General features: G+C 45.6%; 1 protein-coding gene and 1 long non-coding RNA gene across 6 annotated transcripts in view; one reads left to right on the top strand and one right to left on the bottom strand.

Annotated features, from left to right (window-relative positions):
* Nucleotides 1–3,371, bottom strand: part of METTL21A (methyltransferase 21A, HSPA lysine) — a 51,726-nt gene extending 48,355 nt beyond the window's left edge. Inside the window, exons 1-3 of one of the 4 annotated variants that reach the window (XM_074364104.1) lie at nucleotides 3,157–3,371; nucleotides 2,114–2,293; nucleotides 456–567 (exon numbers count right to left, since the gene is read on the bottom strand). In XM_074364104.1, the coding sequence (XP_074220205.1) occupies nucleotides 456–567; nucleotides 2,114–2,260 (259 nt within the window). In that variant the 5' untranslated portion in view covers nucleotides 2,261–2,293; nucleotides 3,157–3,371. The other 3 variants (XM_010960099.3, XM_010960101.3, XM_045520496.2) reach the window with 3 other exon arrangements.
* Nucleotides 2,817–20,394, top strand: part of LOC123618334 (uncharacterized) — a 59,983-nt gene continuing 42,405 nt past the window's right edge. For both annotated transcript variants that reach the window (XR_006726757.2, XR_006726756.2), the window contains exons 1-2: nucleotides 2,817–2,953; nucleotides 5,172–5,286. This is a non-coding gene — a long non-coding RNA (uncharacterized LOC123618334). The remainder of the gene's footprint in view (nucleotides 2,954–5,171; nucleotides 5,287–20,394) is intronic.

Genomic DNA, 20,394 nt, shown 5'->3' with positions numbered 1-20,394 from the left:
TGTCAGTACAAACTCCAGGGGGGCCAGCCTTCCCTAAGAGAAAAAGACCAGCAAAGTTTTCTCAGCAATGAAGGTAAGAGATTATCTGCTCTACCCGCCTCCCGGGGTTAAATCAGAGAGTATATGGGAAAGCACCTCCACTGTAAAAAAACATGTACACACACAAGGCAATTCTCTCTGAACTCAAAGTCACCTTAAGATCATATTATCGGCATCACAGAATTGCATGGGGCAAAGCAATCTCCTATGAGAAGTATAAATAACAGGATGGGAGAGAGACAAGGAATTAGCCTTCCTGGAGGTAAGAACACAGCAGTTGGCCTGTGACTCATAGTAAGTACAAGGCAAAGAAAAGTAATCCAGTAAGAGGAAAACTAACAGTGGTTTTGCGTCAAGAAAAGGCGCCCCTCTATGAGTCCCCCTCACAAAGGCGTGAGCTAGCGTGTCACACTCACCCAGCAGGGCAGCCACTATGCCCACCAGCCCTGTGCCAGCACCCAGCTCCACGGCAGAGCAGCCCCTGAGCTCCACAGCTCCCATCTCCAGATACGTGGAAAGAACGACAGCCTGAGTCAAAACACAGCATTTCGATTAAAGTCAACATGTGCTTTAGGGGCTGAAGGGTTTCAAGCAGGCTCTGTGCTGGCAGGAAGACAGCACACACCCCTCGCCCACTGCAAGTTTCAATTCCCAGCTTAACAACACCACAGAACTCAGCTGCTGCTGGGAGGTCATCTAGAGCACAGACACTAAGTCCCACAGCACAGCTGCCCCAGGCCCCACCAGATGCCCTTAAGTGGACAGCCATGGTCAGGGACACTGCCCACCCAAGACAGGGTCCTGCTCAATCTAGGAAGTTTAAATTCCTTAGTGTGTCACAGCACTTTTAAACTCAAAGTTTACAAAATGACTCTGGCAGAGCTGACATGAACAGTCTCTGTGATTTTGCTTAAAGGAATGTCCAGTTCCTAAACCAAGTTCAAATCAGCAAGACCACAACATCACCCAGAGGGGGAAAGCAGAGAAGCGCCAAGCACCCCAGAGCTGCGCTCCTTCCTCCTGCTCTCCCGCGTTCCTAACAGTCATCACCCCCCACCCCGGGGCCGGTATCAAAAGGTAAGGTTTTAGCCAAAAGTTTGGACTTGGTGTGTGAGTTAGCGTTTACATACAATTCTATAAAAGCAGTGTATACTCTTAACATAATTTTTAAATATACTTTGCTTTTCATGGCCACATACTACTAGTATACTTAGCAATTCCTCTTCTTGGTGAGAATATAGGAGGCTCACCGATTCCTCACTATTATGTATCCTTTTATTACCCATTCTGGGAAAACTTTTCATGTAGTTACCCTAGACTGGGTTCCTAAAAATGATGTTACTCGGTTAAGATATCTCAAGATTTTTATTCCTAAATGTTTTTTCCAGCATCCCTAATACAATGTTAAGACTGTAAAATTGTATCTATGCCAATCATTTATCCAACATTAAATGAGCTCCCACAGAATCCCAGGTGTGATGCTAGATGCTGACGGCAAGTCTCTGTCACAAGCAGCTGACAAAACAGTAGTGGGAGAGGAAGAAGCAAAGGAGCAATTATAGTACAACTTTTTGATCATTACAGCTATGGAAAACTTAAAAAAAACACATGATCTTCATTTGGGGCATTATCACTTTGCAATATTCTTTGTGCAATGTTAAACTTAATGTAAAAACTGATTCAGTGACCAAAGCAGTTAGGGGCCCCAGCTTTCTTTTCAGTCCTCCCTCTTCACCGCTGCATAAACTACTGGCAAGTGATTTAATTTCTCTCAGCTTTCTTTACTCACCCTTAAAATGCAATCTATTTGGCAGGGAGGGTGCAGGGAAGTTATTTTAATGGATATAAGTTTTTTGGGGTGGGGTGGAGTGATAAAATGTTTTAAAATTGAGTGTCGTGATAGTTGTACCACTCTGTGAATTTACTTTAAAAAAAAACTCATCACTTTAAATAGGTGAAATATATGCTATATGAATTATATCCCAATAAAGCTGTTATTTTTTTTTTAAAGAAACACCAGTCTTAAAATAATGAATTGTGGATTTTTTTTCAGAGGCCCCAGGGGCTTACTTACCGCGTCCCAAACCACCGCTGCGACTCCCAGTTGCTTCCAGTCCTGCCGTATCTGGATCGTGCGGTTTGCAAAGGAGAAGGTGGCAAGAGGCTTGTGGAATCTCTGCAGCCCCACTCCCGCGGTCTCCTCATAGGGCACCAGGGCCATCGCGCCTGCGCCCAGCTCTCTGCTCCTGCAAAGCTGTGGGGCAAAAGATTCCTGCGTGACGCTCTAGCCAGAAAATGCATTCTCTCTTAAGTAGCTCCAAATGTTTTTAAGGTCGTTTACAAGTTCAAAAGAAGAAACAGAGCTGGGGGAAGGCTTTGTCTACTCCTTTTTTTCTGAGAAGTGAGATTTCGCTCTGAATTCGTACAAAGGAAGTCTTTGGCATTGAGAACCCAGACTGTACGACTCCTGCAGGATGTCAGGTGAATTCGCTGAGGGGTAAGAAAGAGTGAGCGAAGCCGGGTGACAGCCCAGGGCCGCCTAGAAAGTAGCGCTTTCTAAACTGCCCCGGTCCCGCGTGGACTGCAGCAGCAACCTACTGCGGTTGGCTGGGCAGTTTTCGTTGTTTTGTTTTGGTCTCCCCTCACTCCCTCTAAATCAGTGCATTCAAGAGTGACCACTATGGACCCGAACCTGAACTTAAACTGGGGGTTTAACGGTATGATTTTCCTGCTTTTTGACACCCGTTGGATATACAAGGTCGACGCCGTTCCATCTCCTGGAGACCGGAAGTGAGACACTCGCGGATTCCCAGTCGCTCCCAGGTTCAGGGTGGACTCGGACACTGGCAGCTCGGAGGCCTCTCGGGAGTCCCCCCAACCTGCCCCCAGTCCGCCCCACTGGAAGGGCCGACAGGTACGCACGTCCCTTCCGCCGGCCCCAGAGCTGCGGGAACCGGCGGGGTAGGAGCGGGAGCTGGGGGAGGGGCCCCCTGGCCGCCCGTCCCGCCGCTCGAATGCCCGCAGCCTCCCTGCCGAGAGCCGAGGGCGCGCCCGCGCCGCTCCGGGAGCCGGGACTGCCACACAGTGGGGCCCGCGACGCAGCCTCGCCTCACTTACGGCTCCGGAGGCGGCCCCCGCGTGGCGCGCGCGTCGCTTTCCCCGCCCCGAGGTCGGTGGCGGAAATGACAGGCCTTAAAGTGCCGGAGAGCCGGGAGACCCGCCGGCAGGCGGGCGGAGCTGGGCGCCCTGCGTTCGGGGCGCGTGTTTCCGGTCCCCCTACCCGAGACCGCCGGACAAGTGCTCCCGGAGCGCTGGCGGCGCGATTCAGCGAGGGTGGGGCGGGGGCCGGGGCCAGGACGGTTCGGCGGGGTTGGGGTTGGGGCCGGGGCGGGGGTGGGCCTTCCCCTTCCCTCGGTCCCCAAGGTATTCAGGCCAACAAGTCAGTTTCCTGGGCCGCCGAGAGCGGCGGTGGCGGGGAGAGCGAGGTGCTGAGCCGCGGGCAGGTGCGCGGAAGGGTGGGTATCATGGCGAACAGGGAGCGGGAAGCCGCCAGCCCAGCGCTGGACGCGCTCTGGCGCCGGGTCCACTTTTCTTTGTACTCGTTCTCGCACGCGCGGTTTTTAATATGTGTTTTTTAAATCTGTGCGCTCTCTTGTTTTTAGTTTTAAGGGTGACCACTTAGTGGGCGTAGGAGAAAATTCTTTCCGAAGAATACATGGTCGCCCATTCGTCCTCGTGTCACCCTAGTGAGGTCCGAATTGGTGTAATCGCGCGCTCCGTGGCAGTAGAGTGGGAAACGTGACAAAGCCCTTCTCAACTAGAGTGCAAACGCGGAGCCCGCACGTGGCTCCCGGACCTGAATTGCTACATGCAGCGGGGCGCGGGGTCTATGGGAGATGTGGGTCTCCCTCCTCCTGGGGCAGATGGTTAGCACATCTGCCTGGGGACAACCCATTCTTGATGCGGAAACTGCTGAAAGGGTGGCACCTGGCCGCAGGCCCTTGGAAAGCGCGCGGCTGGAGTGAACACCCAGGAATGTGACCTCGCCGGGGAGGGGGAGCGCATCCTCTGGGGAAGGTTTTTTTCTCTCCAACGTTGATTCCCAGCCCCCGAAACCCACCCACCCCTGGTCTCTCTTGGCGATTCCCAGCTCTGCCTGCACGTTATAATGAACAGGAGCGTTTTTCAGTTCCGTATAGCTGGACTCTGCCCCCGGAAGAGTCTCAGTTGGTGTGCGATGAGGCCCGAGCTTTGGTATTTTTTAGAGTGCCCTGGTGATTCCTGCCAGCAGCCACCTGTAAGAGGCTCAGGCCAGGCCTAAACCACCCCCTCTCGTCACCTCTCTTATCCCGCAGGGGGCGTGCCCCACTCTGTCCAGATTTCCTTAACCTTACAAGTGAAGGCTGGGGGCCTGGGGCTGCAAAAGGTGACTTGAAGTGAACTTTGAAGGTCACCAGTGAAGGTCTTTTACCTTTTTTTTTTTTTGGCTTTGCTCAATTACTTACTATTAACTTTGTATGTGATGGAGTTTATTTTTGAGAGCAGTTTTAAGTTCATAGCAAAATTGCCAAGAAAGTACAGAAATTTCCCATACACTCTCTGTGCCAAGCACAGCCTTCTCCATTATCAACATCTCCCACCATAATGGTACCTTTTTTACAGTTGATAAACCTACACTGACACATCATTATCACCTAGAGACCAGAGTTTACACATTAGGGTTCACTCTTGTACACTTTACACTTGTTCACTGTTATACATTTTGTATCTGAACAAATGTATAAGGCAGGTATCCACCATCATAGTACCATAAGAGCAGTTGCACTTCCTAAAAATCCTCTGTCCTCTACATAGCCGTCCCTCCTTCCTCTGTAACCTTTGGCAACCACTGATTTTTTTTTTTAATACTCTCCATAGTTTTACCTTATCCAGAATGTCATATAGTTAGAATCGTATAGTTTATAGCCTTTTGAGATTGGCTTCCTTCACTTGGTGTGCATTTAAGGTTCCTCCATGTCTTTTCATTGTTTAGTAGCTCATTTCTTTTTAGTGATGAATAACCAACATTCCATTGTGTGGATGTAGTACAATTTATACATTTACCCACTAAAGGAAATCTTGGTTGCTTCCAGGTTTTGGCAGTTACGAGTAAAGCTGCTATAAACATTCCTGTACAGGCTTTTTTGTGGACGTAAGTTTCCAGCTCCTTTGGGGAGATACCAAGGAACATCATTGCTGAGTCATATGGTAAGAATATGTTTAGTTTTGTAAGAAACTGCCAGACTGTTTTCCAAAGTGTCTGTCCTATTTTGCAATCCCACCAGAAATTAGTAAGAGTTCCTATTATTCCACATCTTTACCAGTATTTGGTGTTGTCAGTGTTTTGGATTTTGACCATTCTAATGGGCCTGTAGTGGTATCTTACTGTTGTTTTAATTTGCAGTTCCCTAATGACATATGATGTGGAGTATCTCCCTCACTCAGTTTTATTAAGATAAAATTGACATATAACATTGTATTTAAGATATATAACATAATGACTTGATATGTATAAATATTGCAAAATGATTACCACAATAAGTTTAGTTAACATCCATCACCTCATAGTTTTTTTTCCTTGTGATGAGAACGTCTAAGATCTACAAATTTCACAAATTAAGATCAGCAAATTAAGATTAGTAAATTAAAAATGTACAATGTAGTATAGTTAACTACACTTACCATTCTGTACATTACATCCCCAGAACTTATAACTGAAAGTTTGTGCATTTTGACCACCTACATCCGTTTCCCCCACCTCCCACTCTCTGTCTCTGGCAACCACCAATTTGTTCTCTGTTTTTATGAGTTCTCTTTTTTAAGATTCCGCATGTAAGTGAGATCATACAGTATTTGTCTTTGTCTTACTTATTTCACTTAGCATAATGCCTCCAAGGTCATCCATGTTGTCTAAATGGTAGGATTTCCTTCTTTTATGGCTAAATAATATTCCAGTGTGGTGTGTGTGTGTGTGTGTGTGTGTGTGTGTGTGTGTACACTGCATTTTCTTCATCCACTCATCCGTTGATAGACATTTAGGTTGCTTCCATGTCTTGGCTATTGTGAATAATATTATTCACAATATTATTATTATAATAATATTGTGAATATTGAGGTGCTGTAATCTCTTTGGACCGTGATTTTGTTTCCCTCAGATGTATACCCAGAAGTGAACTGGATCACATGGTAATTTTGTTCTATGTTAAATTTTTTGAGGAACCTCTACACTGTTTTCCACAATGGTTGTACCAATTTACATTCCCACCAACAGTGCCCGAGAGTTTTCTTTTCTCCACATCCTCGCCAACACTTATCTCTTGTCTTTTTGATTATAGCCATTCTAACAGGTATAAGGTGATATCTCATTGTGGCTTTGATTTGCATTTTCATGATAATTAATGACATTGAGCACCTTTTCATGTACTTGTTGTTTGAACCATTAAAAAAATCAGATTGTTTTCTTATTGTTAAATTTTAAGAGTTCTTTCGTATATTAGTCCTTTATCAGATGTGTCTTTTGGAAATGCTTTCGTGCAGTCTGAGGCTTGTCTTTTTATTCTCTTGATGGTTTCTTTCACAGAGCAGAAATGTTCATTTTAATCAAGTCCAGCTTAGGTTTTCTTCTATGTTATCTTCTAGGAGTTTGTAGTTTTGCATTTTGATTTAAGCTTGTGATCCATTTCAAGTTAATTTTTGTGAAGGGTGTAAGATCTACATCTAGGTTTATTTTTTGCATGTGGATGTTCCAGTGTCCCAGCACCATTTGTTGAAAAGACAGTCTTTTTCTCCTTTGTATTTGCCTTTGCCACTTTGTCAAGTATATAGTCAGCTGATTGAAGTTGCTAAGTATATAGTCAACTGATCTTTGTGTGTGTGTGTGTGTGTATACAGCCAGTGGTTCCCTGTGAATACTTGAAAATAGATTTTTCATCCTCAAAAACAAATTAGATATGTGGTAGATCATATTATTTTAAATACCCAGTCCACCTTCTACAGGCGTGTCCTTGATGTCCTTTCCCCAAGAAGAGATGTCTCCCTACCCTGTTGAGATCAGGCCTGGCCATATGATTTGCTTTGGCCAATGGAATGTGGGTGGAGATGACACTTGCCACCTCCAAGCAGAGCAGGAGGTGCCTTGCATGGCCCTGTCATTGTACCTTTTCCCTTTGCTAAGACCTGCAGGCCCCAGATGGGTGTGCTCCCTAACCCCATCCCCAGGCGGAACAGAGCCACAGCCGACCTGTGAAATATGTAAACCATAAGTGAGAAACCGTCATTTGGCTAACCATTGAGATCAGGGGTTATTGCTACAGCTCTCAGCAGAAACTAACAACATAGATGTGAAAGTGATGGACATTTCATAACAGGTAGAAGCTTTTAGTGTATGTGATTTAGTTTCAGTAAAGTCGATCCCTTTTTGGAGCTCCACCTGGCTCATAATGATGCCTTAATTGCTCCACACCTGCCCCCTCCCCTTGTCAGCATCAGCATTAGCCTCAGCCTGAGACTACTGACTGCTTTTATCCAACTGTGATTCTAATGCTTGAAAATCATTCTTCTACTGACAGTCTTGTGGGAGATGTGAAAAAAAGTAGATTCACTTTCTGGATTATCTGTAATTCCAAAGTGCAGTTCAATCACAGTATAATAATTTATAAATCTATGTGGTTTTTCCTTATAGCAATGGCCTTCATTGTCTGGTTTTCTCCTGGACCCAGACAACTACAAGGGACCCTGCTTGGACGTCCCCTTCAGCTCCATGGTTCTCTATGCACCTTTGGTCTTTTGGATGCTTCATACCCACTCACCCATGGTGGGGAGCAGAATTTAGGGTGGGGTAGAATGTAAATATGTACACCCAGGGAACTTTAGCTGATACCTTTTCCTGTTTGTCCTCGTGACTAAAATTGCATTTCCCCAATCATACGACACCTCACCAGAGAAGAGTGGTAGAAGGGTGCTTATTCCTTTGTCCCCCTTTGTTTTCTGGAACTAGTCCATGTATGAGGTCACAGCAGATGCCGCCACCTTGGTATAACATGATCCTGCCCCAGGCCAAGGGGAGTACCCAACCCAGTCTGGCAAATCATTCTCTCTGCAGAGTGAGAATTCAGGGTGGCTTTCGGATGTCTCTTGTTATTATCTTTATTAGCTCAGCATCCATTTCCCATCTTGTTGGTAGTGGTTCCCTTTTGCTAATGGAGGTTAGCTTCTGGGGCCTGAAAGTCTGGATCTAATTCCAGCTCTGCAACTTAGCTGCAACCAGCTGTGAGACCTTGGCTACAATGCCTTCACCTTTGCCTCAGTTTCCCCATCTATAAAATGGGGATCAGTAAACAAAGAAGATAAGCTGAGGTTAAAATGAGTTAACTTATCTAAAGCAGTTAAAACCACGCCCAACAAACAGTAAACTTCATGAAGCATTTGCTCTTACTATTCTGTGTTTGAGGTGGGACTGACCTTGACCTTGGCTCCAGGACCAGGCCTGTGCCCCAGTTCTGGCCAATGAGTATTTTCTTCCATCTGGCCACGGGTGGTTCACAAGTAGGCATGTGACCACTTCTGAGACCCACGTGCTAGGCTCTCGGAGAACCCAAGGGTTGGGGCAGGAGAGAAGCCGGAGTTCCTGTTAGTCAGCTGGTCCCAAGAGGGCTGAGCCAGCAGAGAACGGAGCCGGCGCAGGTGCCAGTAGAGGGAGAGGCTGCCTCCAGTGGTGCTTTGTGACCACCTGGATCCAGCTGGCCAGGAAGTTTTAGTTATTTGAGCCGTTAAATTCCCTGATTAGCTTAAGCCAGCTTGAGCTGCCTTTTTTTTTTTTTGTCCCCTGCAGAAGAAAAACAATCCTGACACTTTGAGTCTGGGCTGGTTCCTTGAACAAAGGAGATCTAAAGTCGATCCTGCACGGGGCCATCCTCAGTGTGCTATGTGTGGAGAAGCCAGACTTCCTGATGGTTCTCCTGCCCTGAGCCTTTGCTGGCTGCACCTGGGCTCCAGGGCCTGTAGGATGCTGGTGTAGCCTGATCATAAAGTTCCTTTTCTTGCTTTAGCTGGCTTGAGTGCCTGACACATGCACCCAGAGCACTAGTGAAAACTGATATGTTTTCTGTCTCATGTTTTTAGGAAGTAATGTGGGCAGGATATAAACATTCTATAAGCCCTCATATATGGTAACTTGCTATTGTATTTGCCAAACAACAAATATGGTCCTAATAGATGGACCTGTGTTTCAAAGACAAGTCTCCTCTCCACAACTCACGGTCAGCAGATGACCTCAGTTCACACACGCCTTGATAAATGTTGGTGAATCAGAAGCGTGATCTCGGGCTGCCCCTTTCATGTCCATTCTTGGTGGTCCCTCCCTGCCCACCTCTCCTCCCCCTGCCCCACCCCACCTGGCCCTAGGAGTTCTGTCCCCTCCCTAGTCCTGGGGATGCTTGCTCCACCAATGGCTTCTCCTTTTTGCCTTCAAGCAAGTCCAAGAGTCGCCTGTTATTTAAAAATGCAGGATTTTAAGAGTGATGCAGGCTTGCCACTTCTGGGTTCTCACTGCTCGTCCTGGCTGCATCCTGTCTCTGCAGCCTCCGGATGTGTTCTGTTCTCTCAGAGCTGCTCTGGCCAGTGCCAGGTCCTGCCTCTGTCCCGGACACCACACTTTTCTGGGCACCGGACTTAAAGAGGCCCTTCTGTCTGGGACGTCAGGGCACCAGTCTCTGGTCTGACCCTCTCTGGCCGCCTCTACTGTCCCTCCAGGCTCCCCAAGACTGCTACAGCTTCTTGGAAAGTTGGCCTTCCTTTCTTCCCATGCTCTTGCCTACTTAGTAGCTTTACTGGGATACGGTTCACCATATCCCAAAGTACTGCTTCCACACAAGCCCAAGTGCTCTGCGCAGTGGCACAGTGGGGCAGTGGAAGAGTGGGGAGTTTGGAATTGCAGGATGTGAACTCAAGTCCTAGTTCCTCTAGGCCTTAATAACTCGATCTTAAACAAGTCACTGCCATGCCTTGAGCTTCGGTTTCCTCATCTGTAAGTGGGGTTGATGATAACATTCACCTCACAGGGTTACTGTGGGCATCAAAGAGGGTGATGTATGAACAAGCTTACTGAACACTGCAGTGCATATTACTGAGTATTGTTATAGCAAAGAATTAAGAAAACAGGCTTGGGGTTAAAGGACTGGATTTAACTCCTGGCTGTGTCCTTTCTTAGCTGTATGACCTTGATCAATGACTTAGCATTTTTGTGCCTCATTTTCCTTATCTGCAAAATGGGCATCTTACCACAAGCCTTCCACCTCGATGTGAGGAGGAAGGTGGTTACCACATGCCCAGTGCTTAGAACAGTACCTTGCACACAGGAAGCATTTACTAAACTGTTACTTTGCTGTTACTTATTTCCTCACTGGTGTCTGCTGCCCCTGCCTCTTCCTAGTTCAGGATTTGGAACTTACCTTCCTTTCAGTGCCCATCTCTTTCAATCTGTTCAGTCAGTGCTCATGGAATCCCAGGTGGCTTTGGTGACCAAGGTGTTTTCAAGCCACTGGCACTGGCAGTGTACACCCGGGGAAGAAGCCCGTGGTTGCCCTCTCCTTGGCCTCATCCTGACCTCCTTCCACCTGGGCTGCTTGCCGTGGGGTCTGCCTCAGACCTGAGGACACCACGAAGGATTTGCATGGTCTGCTGTCCTTCCATTTACTTGTCTGAACTTCAAGATACTTGATGTCTGGCAGGGTCTTTGGTTTCTCCCTGAGCCCTTCTTTCCTTCTCTAAGGCAAATCCCTGTGTCTCTAGACTGGCCTGGTCTCCTGTCCGCCACCCACATCAGGACACATGGGGAAGCCCTGCCGGTGGGTAGAACACTGCAGTACGGTTCAGCTGGCTGCCTTGGGCTGTCTCCCGGCCCCCTACCTGCTGCCACCCTGTCCTTCTCAAAGCCCACTTCTAAAAAGGTCACCCTGCCTGCACATAATCTTTACAGCCATGCCTTTCAGGGGCTCCCCATTGCCTGCAAGTTCATTGCAGCAAATTCAAAGACCTAATTTTTTTTCTTTTTATCATCCCTTGTTCCAAAACGTATTTAAGGTAATATCTTTATTTTTTTTAAGATTCTCAGTGATCTCACTCCAAAACTAGACCTTCAAAATAGTCTCAGAACCTAAACCAAATTATTAGCTGGCAATAATTTGGTGATGCCCAGGTCATCCTTTCATTTTCTGGCAATGTCTCTGGGGGCACCTACTTGACTTGATTACATCTGCAAAGACCCGCTTTCCAAATAAGGTCACATCTACAGGTACCAGGTATTGAGACTTCAACATATCTTGTGAGGGGACACAACCCACAACAAAGCAGTAAGGACAACAAATGACAAAATTTTAATGAAAGTACATTTAAAAAAATAAACAACTCTATGAATTTGTTTAAAATTCTCAGTTTCATAGTAGAAACCTGTATAGGATAGTGGTTGAGAGCATGGACCATTGAATCACAGCATCTGAGTTTCAATGGACGGATCCATTTCTTCCCTTTCGTATAAATAGATTCATAGTAACGCCTGTGTCATTGGACTGTTGGGAGGTGGTGGTGGTAAATGAGCATGTCAATTTAACCTGCTCAACATGGCGTGGTAAACATGTCAGTCACCACGTATAGCACCTGTACATGGAAATTTCTTAATAATATTTATTTAATAATATTTATTAACTCAGTAGCAGTGTTTGACCATTTATTCTGGTTTACCGTTTTTAATTTGTTATTTAGAATCTTAATTTTTTAAAAAAGCTGGAATACTTTAAATAAACGAACTGTTATTAAGCCTTAAGTCAGGTGTTGTGCACTTGGGCAAGCCTTAGCTGTCGCTTCATAAATAGGCTGCTCTGTGTCCATACAGCTTGCCTTCTGTTAAGGTAACAGGGATTGTAAATACCAAGCTATTTGGACATTGTATTCCATTGCAGTGAACGTTCTGCTCACATGGCCTAATCTCTATGTGAAGGTGAAACAGATTATAAATATCAAGTTATTGTGACATTGTATAGTCACTGCAGTGAACGGAAGACAGTGCCTACTTGATGCTATCTCAACTGAAATTTACCGTAATGACAGCAGCATGGGACAACACACAAAGCCATCAGTCAAGTTCAAAAGCTGTTTACATAGCATGCAGGTAAAATGGGTTTGTTACCACAAAGTTTCACCTGTAGTGATTTTTCATTAATATGGGCCAAGGTAAAATGATTAGGCTATTAATCTCCAAAAATAAGAAGCTTTCACTGATTGAATGTTGTGGTGAGTGCAGGTTGGACACATTCCCCCACTGTTCTTGAAAAGAATGGAGTTGAGAGAAACAGGAACAGAAAACTGAGGACGTTTCTTTGAACTTATTATTAAATAATAATAGTCCTCTCCGTCTTGGGTTTTCAGCATGCTTGATTCTAATCCGGTCTCCTATGGTGGATGTTATAAATGATTCTTTCATTCAATGTTATAATGTAGATTATTTGTGCTATGTTATAGTTGTGCTATAACCTTATTTTAAAGATTAAGAAATTAAGAAATAGGCATTTTAAAAAGATACTTTTTAAACTGAGACTCTTGATTGCTGTGCACTAAAGTTTACACTGAGATCGGAAGACACATTGCCTTGAACACCAAACCCAGCAGCAGTTCTCAAACTTTTTCGTCTCGGGATCCTTTATGCTCTTTAAAATTACTGAGACCCCTCCCCCCAAAGAACTTCTGTTTGTGTGGGTTATATCTATTAATATTTATCATATTAGAAGTTTTAAGAAATTTTAAGAAATAAAAACTTAAGCTATTTGTTCATTCATTTTAAAGTAACAGCCACGCCTCCATTACACGTAATCATCACAGGAATGGTGTCGTCACGCGTAGGGAGCTTCCGGAAAACCCTGTGGTACATTCATGAGGGAATGAGAGCAAAATCGGTGAATAACATCTTAGTGTTCTTATGAAAATAGTTCTGACCTTGGGGATCCCCTCAAAAGGTCTCCGGGTTCCCCAGCGGCTGCAGACCTCACTTTGAGAACCATTCATCTCAACTGCTCCTTGGCCTTCTTAAACTATCTTCTTTGTCTAAACTACCGTTATTCAGGAAATAAGTAACAGGAATCCTTATAGAGCTCTGGGTTTCTAACACCGAATATAAATATGTAATTGGTAGGTTTTCTTGTCATCTTTAACATGGAAGCAGCGTAGGCAGTACAGAGTTTGGGTTCTGAGGGGACTCTGGAGGCTGGTTCTCTGGGTTCTGATCCAGCTTCACCACTTAACTGCGTGGCCTTGGGTGAGGGCTGGGGGGGCGGTCACATGGCCTTTCTCAGCCCCAATGTCCTACCTGTCAAATGAGCAGGCTGTTACTGTTTGTCTCAGGGGCTTGCTGTGAAGATTAACTGAAATCATCGCTGTAAAGGAAGACTGCTTTCCCAGCTCCCTTTCACGTAAGCTGGGGCTGTGTGCCTGGGTCTGGTCACAAGGGTGAGGCCCCAACACCCCTGCCCGCAGGGTGTCTCCTGCCCATCTTCACGCCCTCTGGGGTGGACAGACCAGAGGAGCTGGATCCCTGAGCCACTGGATTGCACCACAAGCAAGAAATAAATCTTTGTCACATTAGGCCACTGAGATTTGGAGTTTATTCAGAAGGGCAAAGTTGCTGGGCCCATCTTCACCATCACACAAGGGCAGGCCATCGGAAGGGGCAGAAGGAGGGGGCTCTAAGGGGGTGACATCTGAGTGGAAATCTAAAAGATTAGAAGGAAACTACTACTTAAAGGGGTGAGGGAGAGACTTTCCAAGCAAGGGATTAGGAAGCGCAAAGACCCCCCAGGCTGAAGAGAGATGTCCAGAGACCAGCTGTGAGCTCGGGGAGGTGACAGGAGTTCAGCCTGAAGAGGAGACAAATCCAGGGCTGAAGCTTCTGACGTCCCCAAACCCTGCGGACTGCTCAGCTTACACCCAGTAGGAGTGGCATGTCTGCATCATTGCTTCCCCACTCCTCCTGTGAGTCACCCAGCCCTGGGAGACTCCGGGGTGAGGCCGACTGCCCTTGACATGAGTACAAAGCCAGAGTTACAGTCTTCAGGCTATTCCGGAAGCCTAAGGAACAAAGCTCATATTGGTGCCACATAAAGGTAACCATATCGAGAGTCCTGGCAGAATCGTATTCACCACTATCTCGCCGCAGTTCTCCTCTAGCTTCTGAACATCAGAGTTTTCACAGGCCCTCACTGCAGGGAGGCAAGGATCCCATGCTACACTGAAGGGGCAGGCAGCACCAACAGCATCTGGATTTTCCCTGTTGCGGTGACGTCACCCTTGTTCACAGCCACATGGCAGCTGCGGCTGAGCCAGACGTCCTCGCTCAACAGCACAGCAGAAGCAGCACAGTTTGGGTAGGGGATTCCACTTTGCATTCTGGTGGGTTTTGCAGTCACAGCTGTGGTTTTTAGAGAACTGCTGAGAAAATATGTGCTGAACGAATGAATGTTATGACACAGAACCATCCCACAAAATCATTGCCCACCTCACTACCAGAGTTTTTAAGTTCAAATTCCACTCATCAGGCACATTTGAGTCAATGATGCTGAAGAGTTAGCAGTGTTTTATTAACTTGGGGTTCAGTAATATCCACAGGTGTGGTCCATGTTTGGGTAAGAAGCTATTGACTTTATTTTTTTAATGATTCCAAGAAGAGGGACGGAGCTATTTGCCTTTTTATATTGGGCCTGTTAACTTGTGTGTAACTAGTATAAAGGTGGATACATTTTAAATAAGTCAGATCAAAAGATATCATCAAAAGGAAAGTAGTATGTTATTAAGTGAAAATGGTGAGTCTGCAGTTCCAAAATAATCCCTTAACTTATAGCAGTGCCCCTCCTCAGATGACACAGGGTGTTTGGAGTTCAAGTTTGGCTGATGGGGTGTAAGGAAGTTTTCCAGATGGAATGATGGAAGTGGAATTACATGCAAATGTGACCGGGGAGGATGCGGGCAGCTGTCCTCGACTGGCAGCCTTCAGACAGCCTGGGCGTACAAGTGTGTTCAGTGTGTCCCGTACCAACTTGGCTCTCAGGGTTTTTTGTTTGTTTTTTAAATTTTGTTGTCAGTGTTTAAAACTGGGCAGATGTCAGATAAAAATCAAGATCTTTGGCCTTCTTTCAAAATTTTGAAATATCTGGCAAAAGTGGGTCCGCATGCCCACAAGATAGCAGTGAGCTAGAGTCGATCTGGCTCTCCCCTCTTTGGACGGCACAGTCTCTCTTAGTTTGCACAGTCTCTTCCACTCCTTACTGTCTCTCCCTTAGCGTCACCTGTGGACAATACCACTGGAGTCCTTGAGGCGGTCCCGATAAATAGCAACTTTTTTTTCCTCTCTGGGTTGTAAACAAGCTGGGAAATAAAACAGTGAATAAAGCTGAAGGCAGAAATACCCCCTTGATTTACTAAGAGAGAAGAGGCTGAAGGGCATGAATTATATCTGCAGGCAAAACCAGGCTTGCAGCTTGGTTCCAGGAGACACTGGCTGAGGGCAAGACTCGCAGGTGATTCTCACAGCAAGGAGGAGCAGCAGAGGGTGGGGGCTGTGTGTGTTCAGGCCTGCTCCCAGAAGGAAAAAGGACAGAACTGAGCCGCATCTCAGGAGTTTGTTCTTTCCAAAGTGTGTCAAAGGGCAGAGAGGCCTGGAGTGACGGTCCTGGCACTGCCAGAGAGGAAGGAACGCTGCTCACTGACCTGGCCCTGGGGCGCTGGGGCTGCCAAGGCTGGAGGAAGCTTTCTGTAACATTTCCAAGCCAAGAACACCCTGTGTCCTCCCCCCCGCCCCCCCCGTGGTTGTGATGATCTCTTCAAAGCAGAACTCACTGTCTGCTGGGATCAACTGGAATGAATCAACTGGATCAAACTGGAGTCAAAGCAACTGGGAAGAAAAGCTTTGAAAATGAAGGCAAAAGAATAAAAAGGCAAAGAACTGAAAGGGAATCCAAGATGTGCTGATGAGATAGGTAATGAATTCAGGAAAAGAGAGAGAGAGCCCCAGACCGGGGACCAGCAGAGATGAGGGCCAGTGGCTGCAGTAGAACCCTCGTGTGTGTCGAGCACCAATAGGTGCCCTGCACACTTGGACCCTCGGCAGGCCTTGCTTTATTATGCTTCACTTGATTGTGCTTCACAGATAATTGCATTTTTTTTTTAACAGATTGCTGGTTTGTGGTCACTCTGCCTTAAGCATGTCTCTTGGCACCATTTTTCCAGCAGCATTTGCTCACTTCATGTCTCTGTGTCACATTTTGGAAATTCTCACAATATTTCAAACTTTTTCATTATTCTTATATATGTTATGGGAATCTGTGATCAGTGATCTTTGACGTTACCATTGTGATTGTTTTGGGGTGCCACAAATCTTGCCCATGTAAGACACCAAACTTAATCCATAACTATTGTGTGTGTTCTGACTGCTCCACCCACCCACCCATCTCTGCCTCTCCTCAGGTCTCCCTAATCCCTGAGACACAACAATATTGAAACAATAAGTGATAGGGTTAGCCTATCACTAACCCTACAGTGGCCTCTAACTGAAATGGAGACTCACAAGTCTCTCTCTTTCAATCCAAAGCTAGAAATGAGGAAGCTTGGTGAGAAAGGCATGTTGAAAGCTGAGATAGGCTGAAAGCTAGGCCTCTTGTGCCGAACAGCAAGCGGAGTCGTGAGTGCGAAGGAAAAGTTCCTGAAGGAAATTGAAAGTGCTACTCCAGTGAGCGCACGAGTGATAAGACAGCAAAACGGCCTTGTTGCTGACACGGAGGAAGTCTGAGTGATCTGGATAGAAGATCAAACCAGCCACAATATCCCCTTAAGCCAAAGCCTAGTCCAGAGCAAAGCCTTAACTCTCTTCAGTGCTGTGAAGGCTGAGGGAGGTGAGGAAGTTTTGGAAGAGTGTGAAGGGAGCCGAGGTTGTTCATGAGGTTTAAGAAAAGAATCCGTCTCTGTAATACAAAGTGCAAAGTGAAGCAGCTAGTGCTGATGGAGAAGCTGCAGCAATTTATCCAGAAGATCCAGCTAAGAGATGAACGAAGGTGACTCACTACACGACAGATTTTCAGTGCAGACGAAACAGCTTAATATTGGAAGAAGATGCCACCTAGGTCTTTCATTGCCAGAGAGGAGAAATCAGTATCTGGCTTTAAAGCTTCAAAGGACAGGCTGACTCCCTTGTTCAGGCTAATGCAGCCGGTGATTTTAAGTTGAAGCCAATGTTCTTTTACCATTTCGGAAATTCTAGGATCCTTAAGAATTATGCTAAATGTACTCTGACTGTGCTCTATAGACGGAACAACAAAGCCTGGATGACAGCACAGCTGTTTACAACAGGATTTACAGAATATTTTAAGCTCACTGTTGAGACCTACTGCTTAGAAAAAAAATTCCTTTCAAAATATTACTGCTCATTGACAACACCTGGTCACCCAAAGGGCTCTGATAGAGATGGACAGTGAGATTAATGTTGTTTTCATGCTGCTAACACAGCATTCATCTGTAGTCCATGGATCAAGGAGTAATTTCAACTTTCAAGTTTAATTACTTAAGAGATAGATGTCGTAAGGTTATAGCTGCCATAAATAGTGACCCCTCTGATGAATCTAGGTAAAGGAAATTGAAAACTTCTGGAAAAGCTTTACCATTCTAGATGCCATGAAGAACATTTGTGATTCATGGGAAGAGGTCAGAACTTCAACAATAACAGAAATTTGGAAGAAGTTTATTCCAGTTCTCATGGGTGACTTTGAGGGGTTCAAGGCTTCAGTGGAGGAAGGAACGGCAGATGAGGTGCAAATAGCAAGAGAACTAGAATTAGAAGTGGAGCCTGAAGATGTGAGTGAATTTCTGCAATTTCAAGGTAAGACTTTAAGAAATGAAGAGTTGTTCCTGATGCATGAGCAAAGAAAGTGATTTCTTGAGATTGAATCTACTCCTGGTGAAGATACTGTGAAGATTGTTAAAATGACAACAAAGGACTTAGAACATTGCAGAAACTTAGTTGATAAAGCAGCATCAGGATTTGAGAGGACTGACTTCAATTTTGAAAGAAGTTCTGCTGCAGGTCAAATGCTATCAACAGCATAGCATATTACAGAGAAATCGTTCATGAAAGGAAGAGTCAATCGATAGAGCAAACTTCATTGTTTTCTTACTTTAATAAATTGCCATAGCCAGCCCAGCCTTCAGCAGCCACCACCCTGATCTGTCAGCAGCCATCAACATCGAGGCCAGACTCTCCACCAGCAAAAAGATTTCGACTCACTGACAACTCACATTATGGTTAGCATTTTTTTTTTAGCAATAAAGGATTTTTAAATTAAGGTATGTATGTTGTTTTTCTAGACATAATGCTATTGCACATTAATAGGCTACAACATAGTATAAACATAACTTTTATACACAGTGGAAAACCAAAACCTTCGTGGAACCCACTTTATTGCAATACAGGCATACCTTGGAAATATTTCAGTTCAGTTCTAGACCCCGCAGTAAAGCGAATATGAGTACGTGATATATTATGTACCCTTCAGAGATGAGGAAACTGAAGCCCAAAATCCAAAGGGCCAGTGGAGGGAATCCAGGGCCAGTCTCACTGGCTTCAAAACCCTTCCCCTCTCCCTGCCAGTACTTCAGTCCAAGTGTAAGTGGTTTCCCTGAGAGCAGGTGGCCAGGGTCAGCTCCCTTAGTCAGGGCCCTGGGCTGGCTGGGAGGTTCCTGACCGCCCCGCCCCTGGGTGAGGAGGCATGCTGGCTTCTCTCCACAGCAAGTTGGTTACCTCTTGTCTGTGGTGCTTGTACCCAACCTTTCCCACCCTCTGGCTCCCTCCCGTCCACTCCCCGCTTCCCACAGAGGGAAGAAGGTGAGCAGAGGAAGATGAAACTGACCCCACACACACCGTGTTTGACCCTCTCCGATCATCAGCAGCAAATTTCCCAGAAAAACAGGAGAGCTGCGAGCTGGAACTTTCCCTGTGGATCTCCCTTGACTCGTGGTTCGGTTGGGATGCCACCGGCAGACCGACCTCACTAACACTTTCCCAGAGTCATGTTCACTCGGTGGTACTCCAAGAGATCAGCCATTGAAAGTTCCTTAAAAGGGAATGTTTTTTGGAGGAACATATGGAGAATCAACAGGGGGCTAAATATAAACCTGTATTTACAGAACTGAATCAGGAGCAAAGAAAAGCTGAACAGAAAGAGCTAGATGGAAAAGCTTTCTCCTAAAACAGGTTTTCTCAGTGGGTGTGGGTGTGCATTTCCCTGTATATGTGAATTTCTAGAACACTAGAGTTACCTGTAATTTAAAAAAGAAAAAAAAATCAGCTTATGAGACCAAAAATAATTCTGCTGCCAGCTGCATTTGGGGGCTGTGTCCGCTGTAACTTCCTTCTGAGGGAAACCCACGTGGCTGCATTACAGACTTAGAAATGGTCAACTAGGACAGAGACTTCTAAAACAGAAGTTTCAAATTTAAGACATGTTTTATTTAAGGAAAAAAATTTCTACATCATTCATGCTGAAAGAAAAAGAGGCAAACTTTGAAGTTAGGGCCTAAGCAGGCAGGAAAGAAATTCTGCTGGTCTGAAAAAGGTGAGGAAGAAATAAGCAAACATTTACTGAGCAAACACAATATGCAAAATGGTTGGCAGGCGTCCTCTCATTTAATTTTCATAATATTGTAAGGGAAGGGGATTATTATCCCCTCTTAGTAAAACCAAAAATCTCAATGTCAGAGGTCACACTCCAGCACATGGCAAGCTTGGGGTCCCGACTTAGTTCAAATCCAGTTGTGTGGCTCCAAAGCCCCTTGGCTTTTCAAATACAGCAGCCTTCACACCGCCCCTCAAAGTTTTCCACCAAAGTCTGTTGGAGGATTTTTCTTCTTTCTTTCTGTGAAGGAAAGGTATTTCCTTGAGAGCATTTGGTGGTAAATTTTACTGTAAAGAAATTCTTCTTAACATTTATTTGCAAACTGTTTCCTTTACTATTTCCATTAAATTTTTACATTGCATGTGTATGTCTCTGCGCAGAGACCTTACATGTTTACACGGTATGATGCGATATCAGTATTTAGCTCAGTTGGATCATCGTGATGCAAAATCTAACAGCAAAGCGTAGGTCCTGACGAGGCTCCCGCTGTTGCGTTCCTTTACTCAACTGTCACGGCAGTCTTTGAATAAGCAGGTCAGCTCCTGATTGTGAGGCAGCAGATAATGAGGAGGGTGGGAAAGACTGCCAGTGCTGTCACTTTTCTGGATCTGGCCCT

Source organism: Camelus bactrianus, chromosome 5 (genome assembly GCF_048773025.1).
Source record: "Camelus bactrianus isolate YW-2024 breed Bactrian camel chromosome 5, ASM4877302v1, whole genome shotgun sequence".
NCBI lineage: Eukaryota > Metazoa > Chordata > Mammalia > Artiodactyla > Camelidae > Camelus > Camelus bactrianus.
Note: the sequence above shows the minus strand (reverse complement) of the source record. Positions and strands in the feature narration are given on the sequence as shown.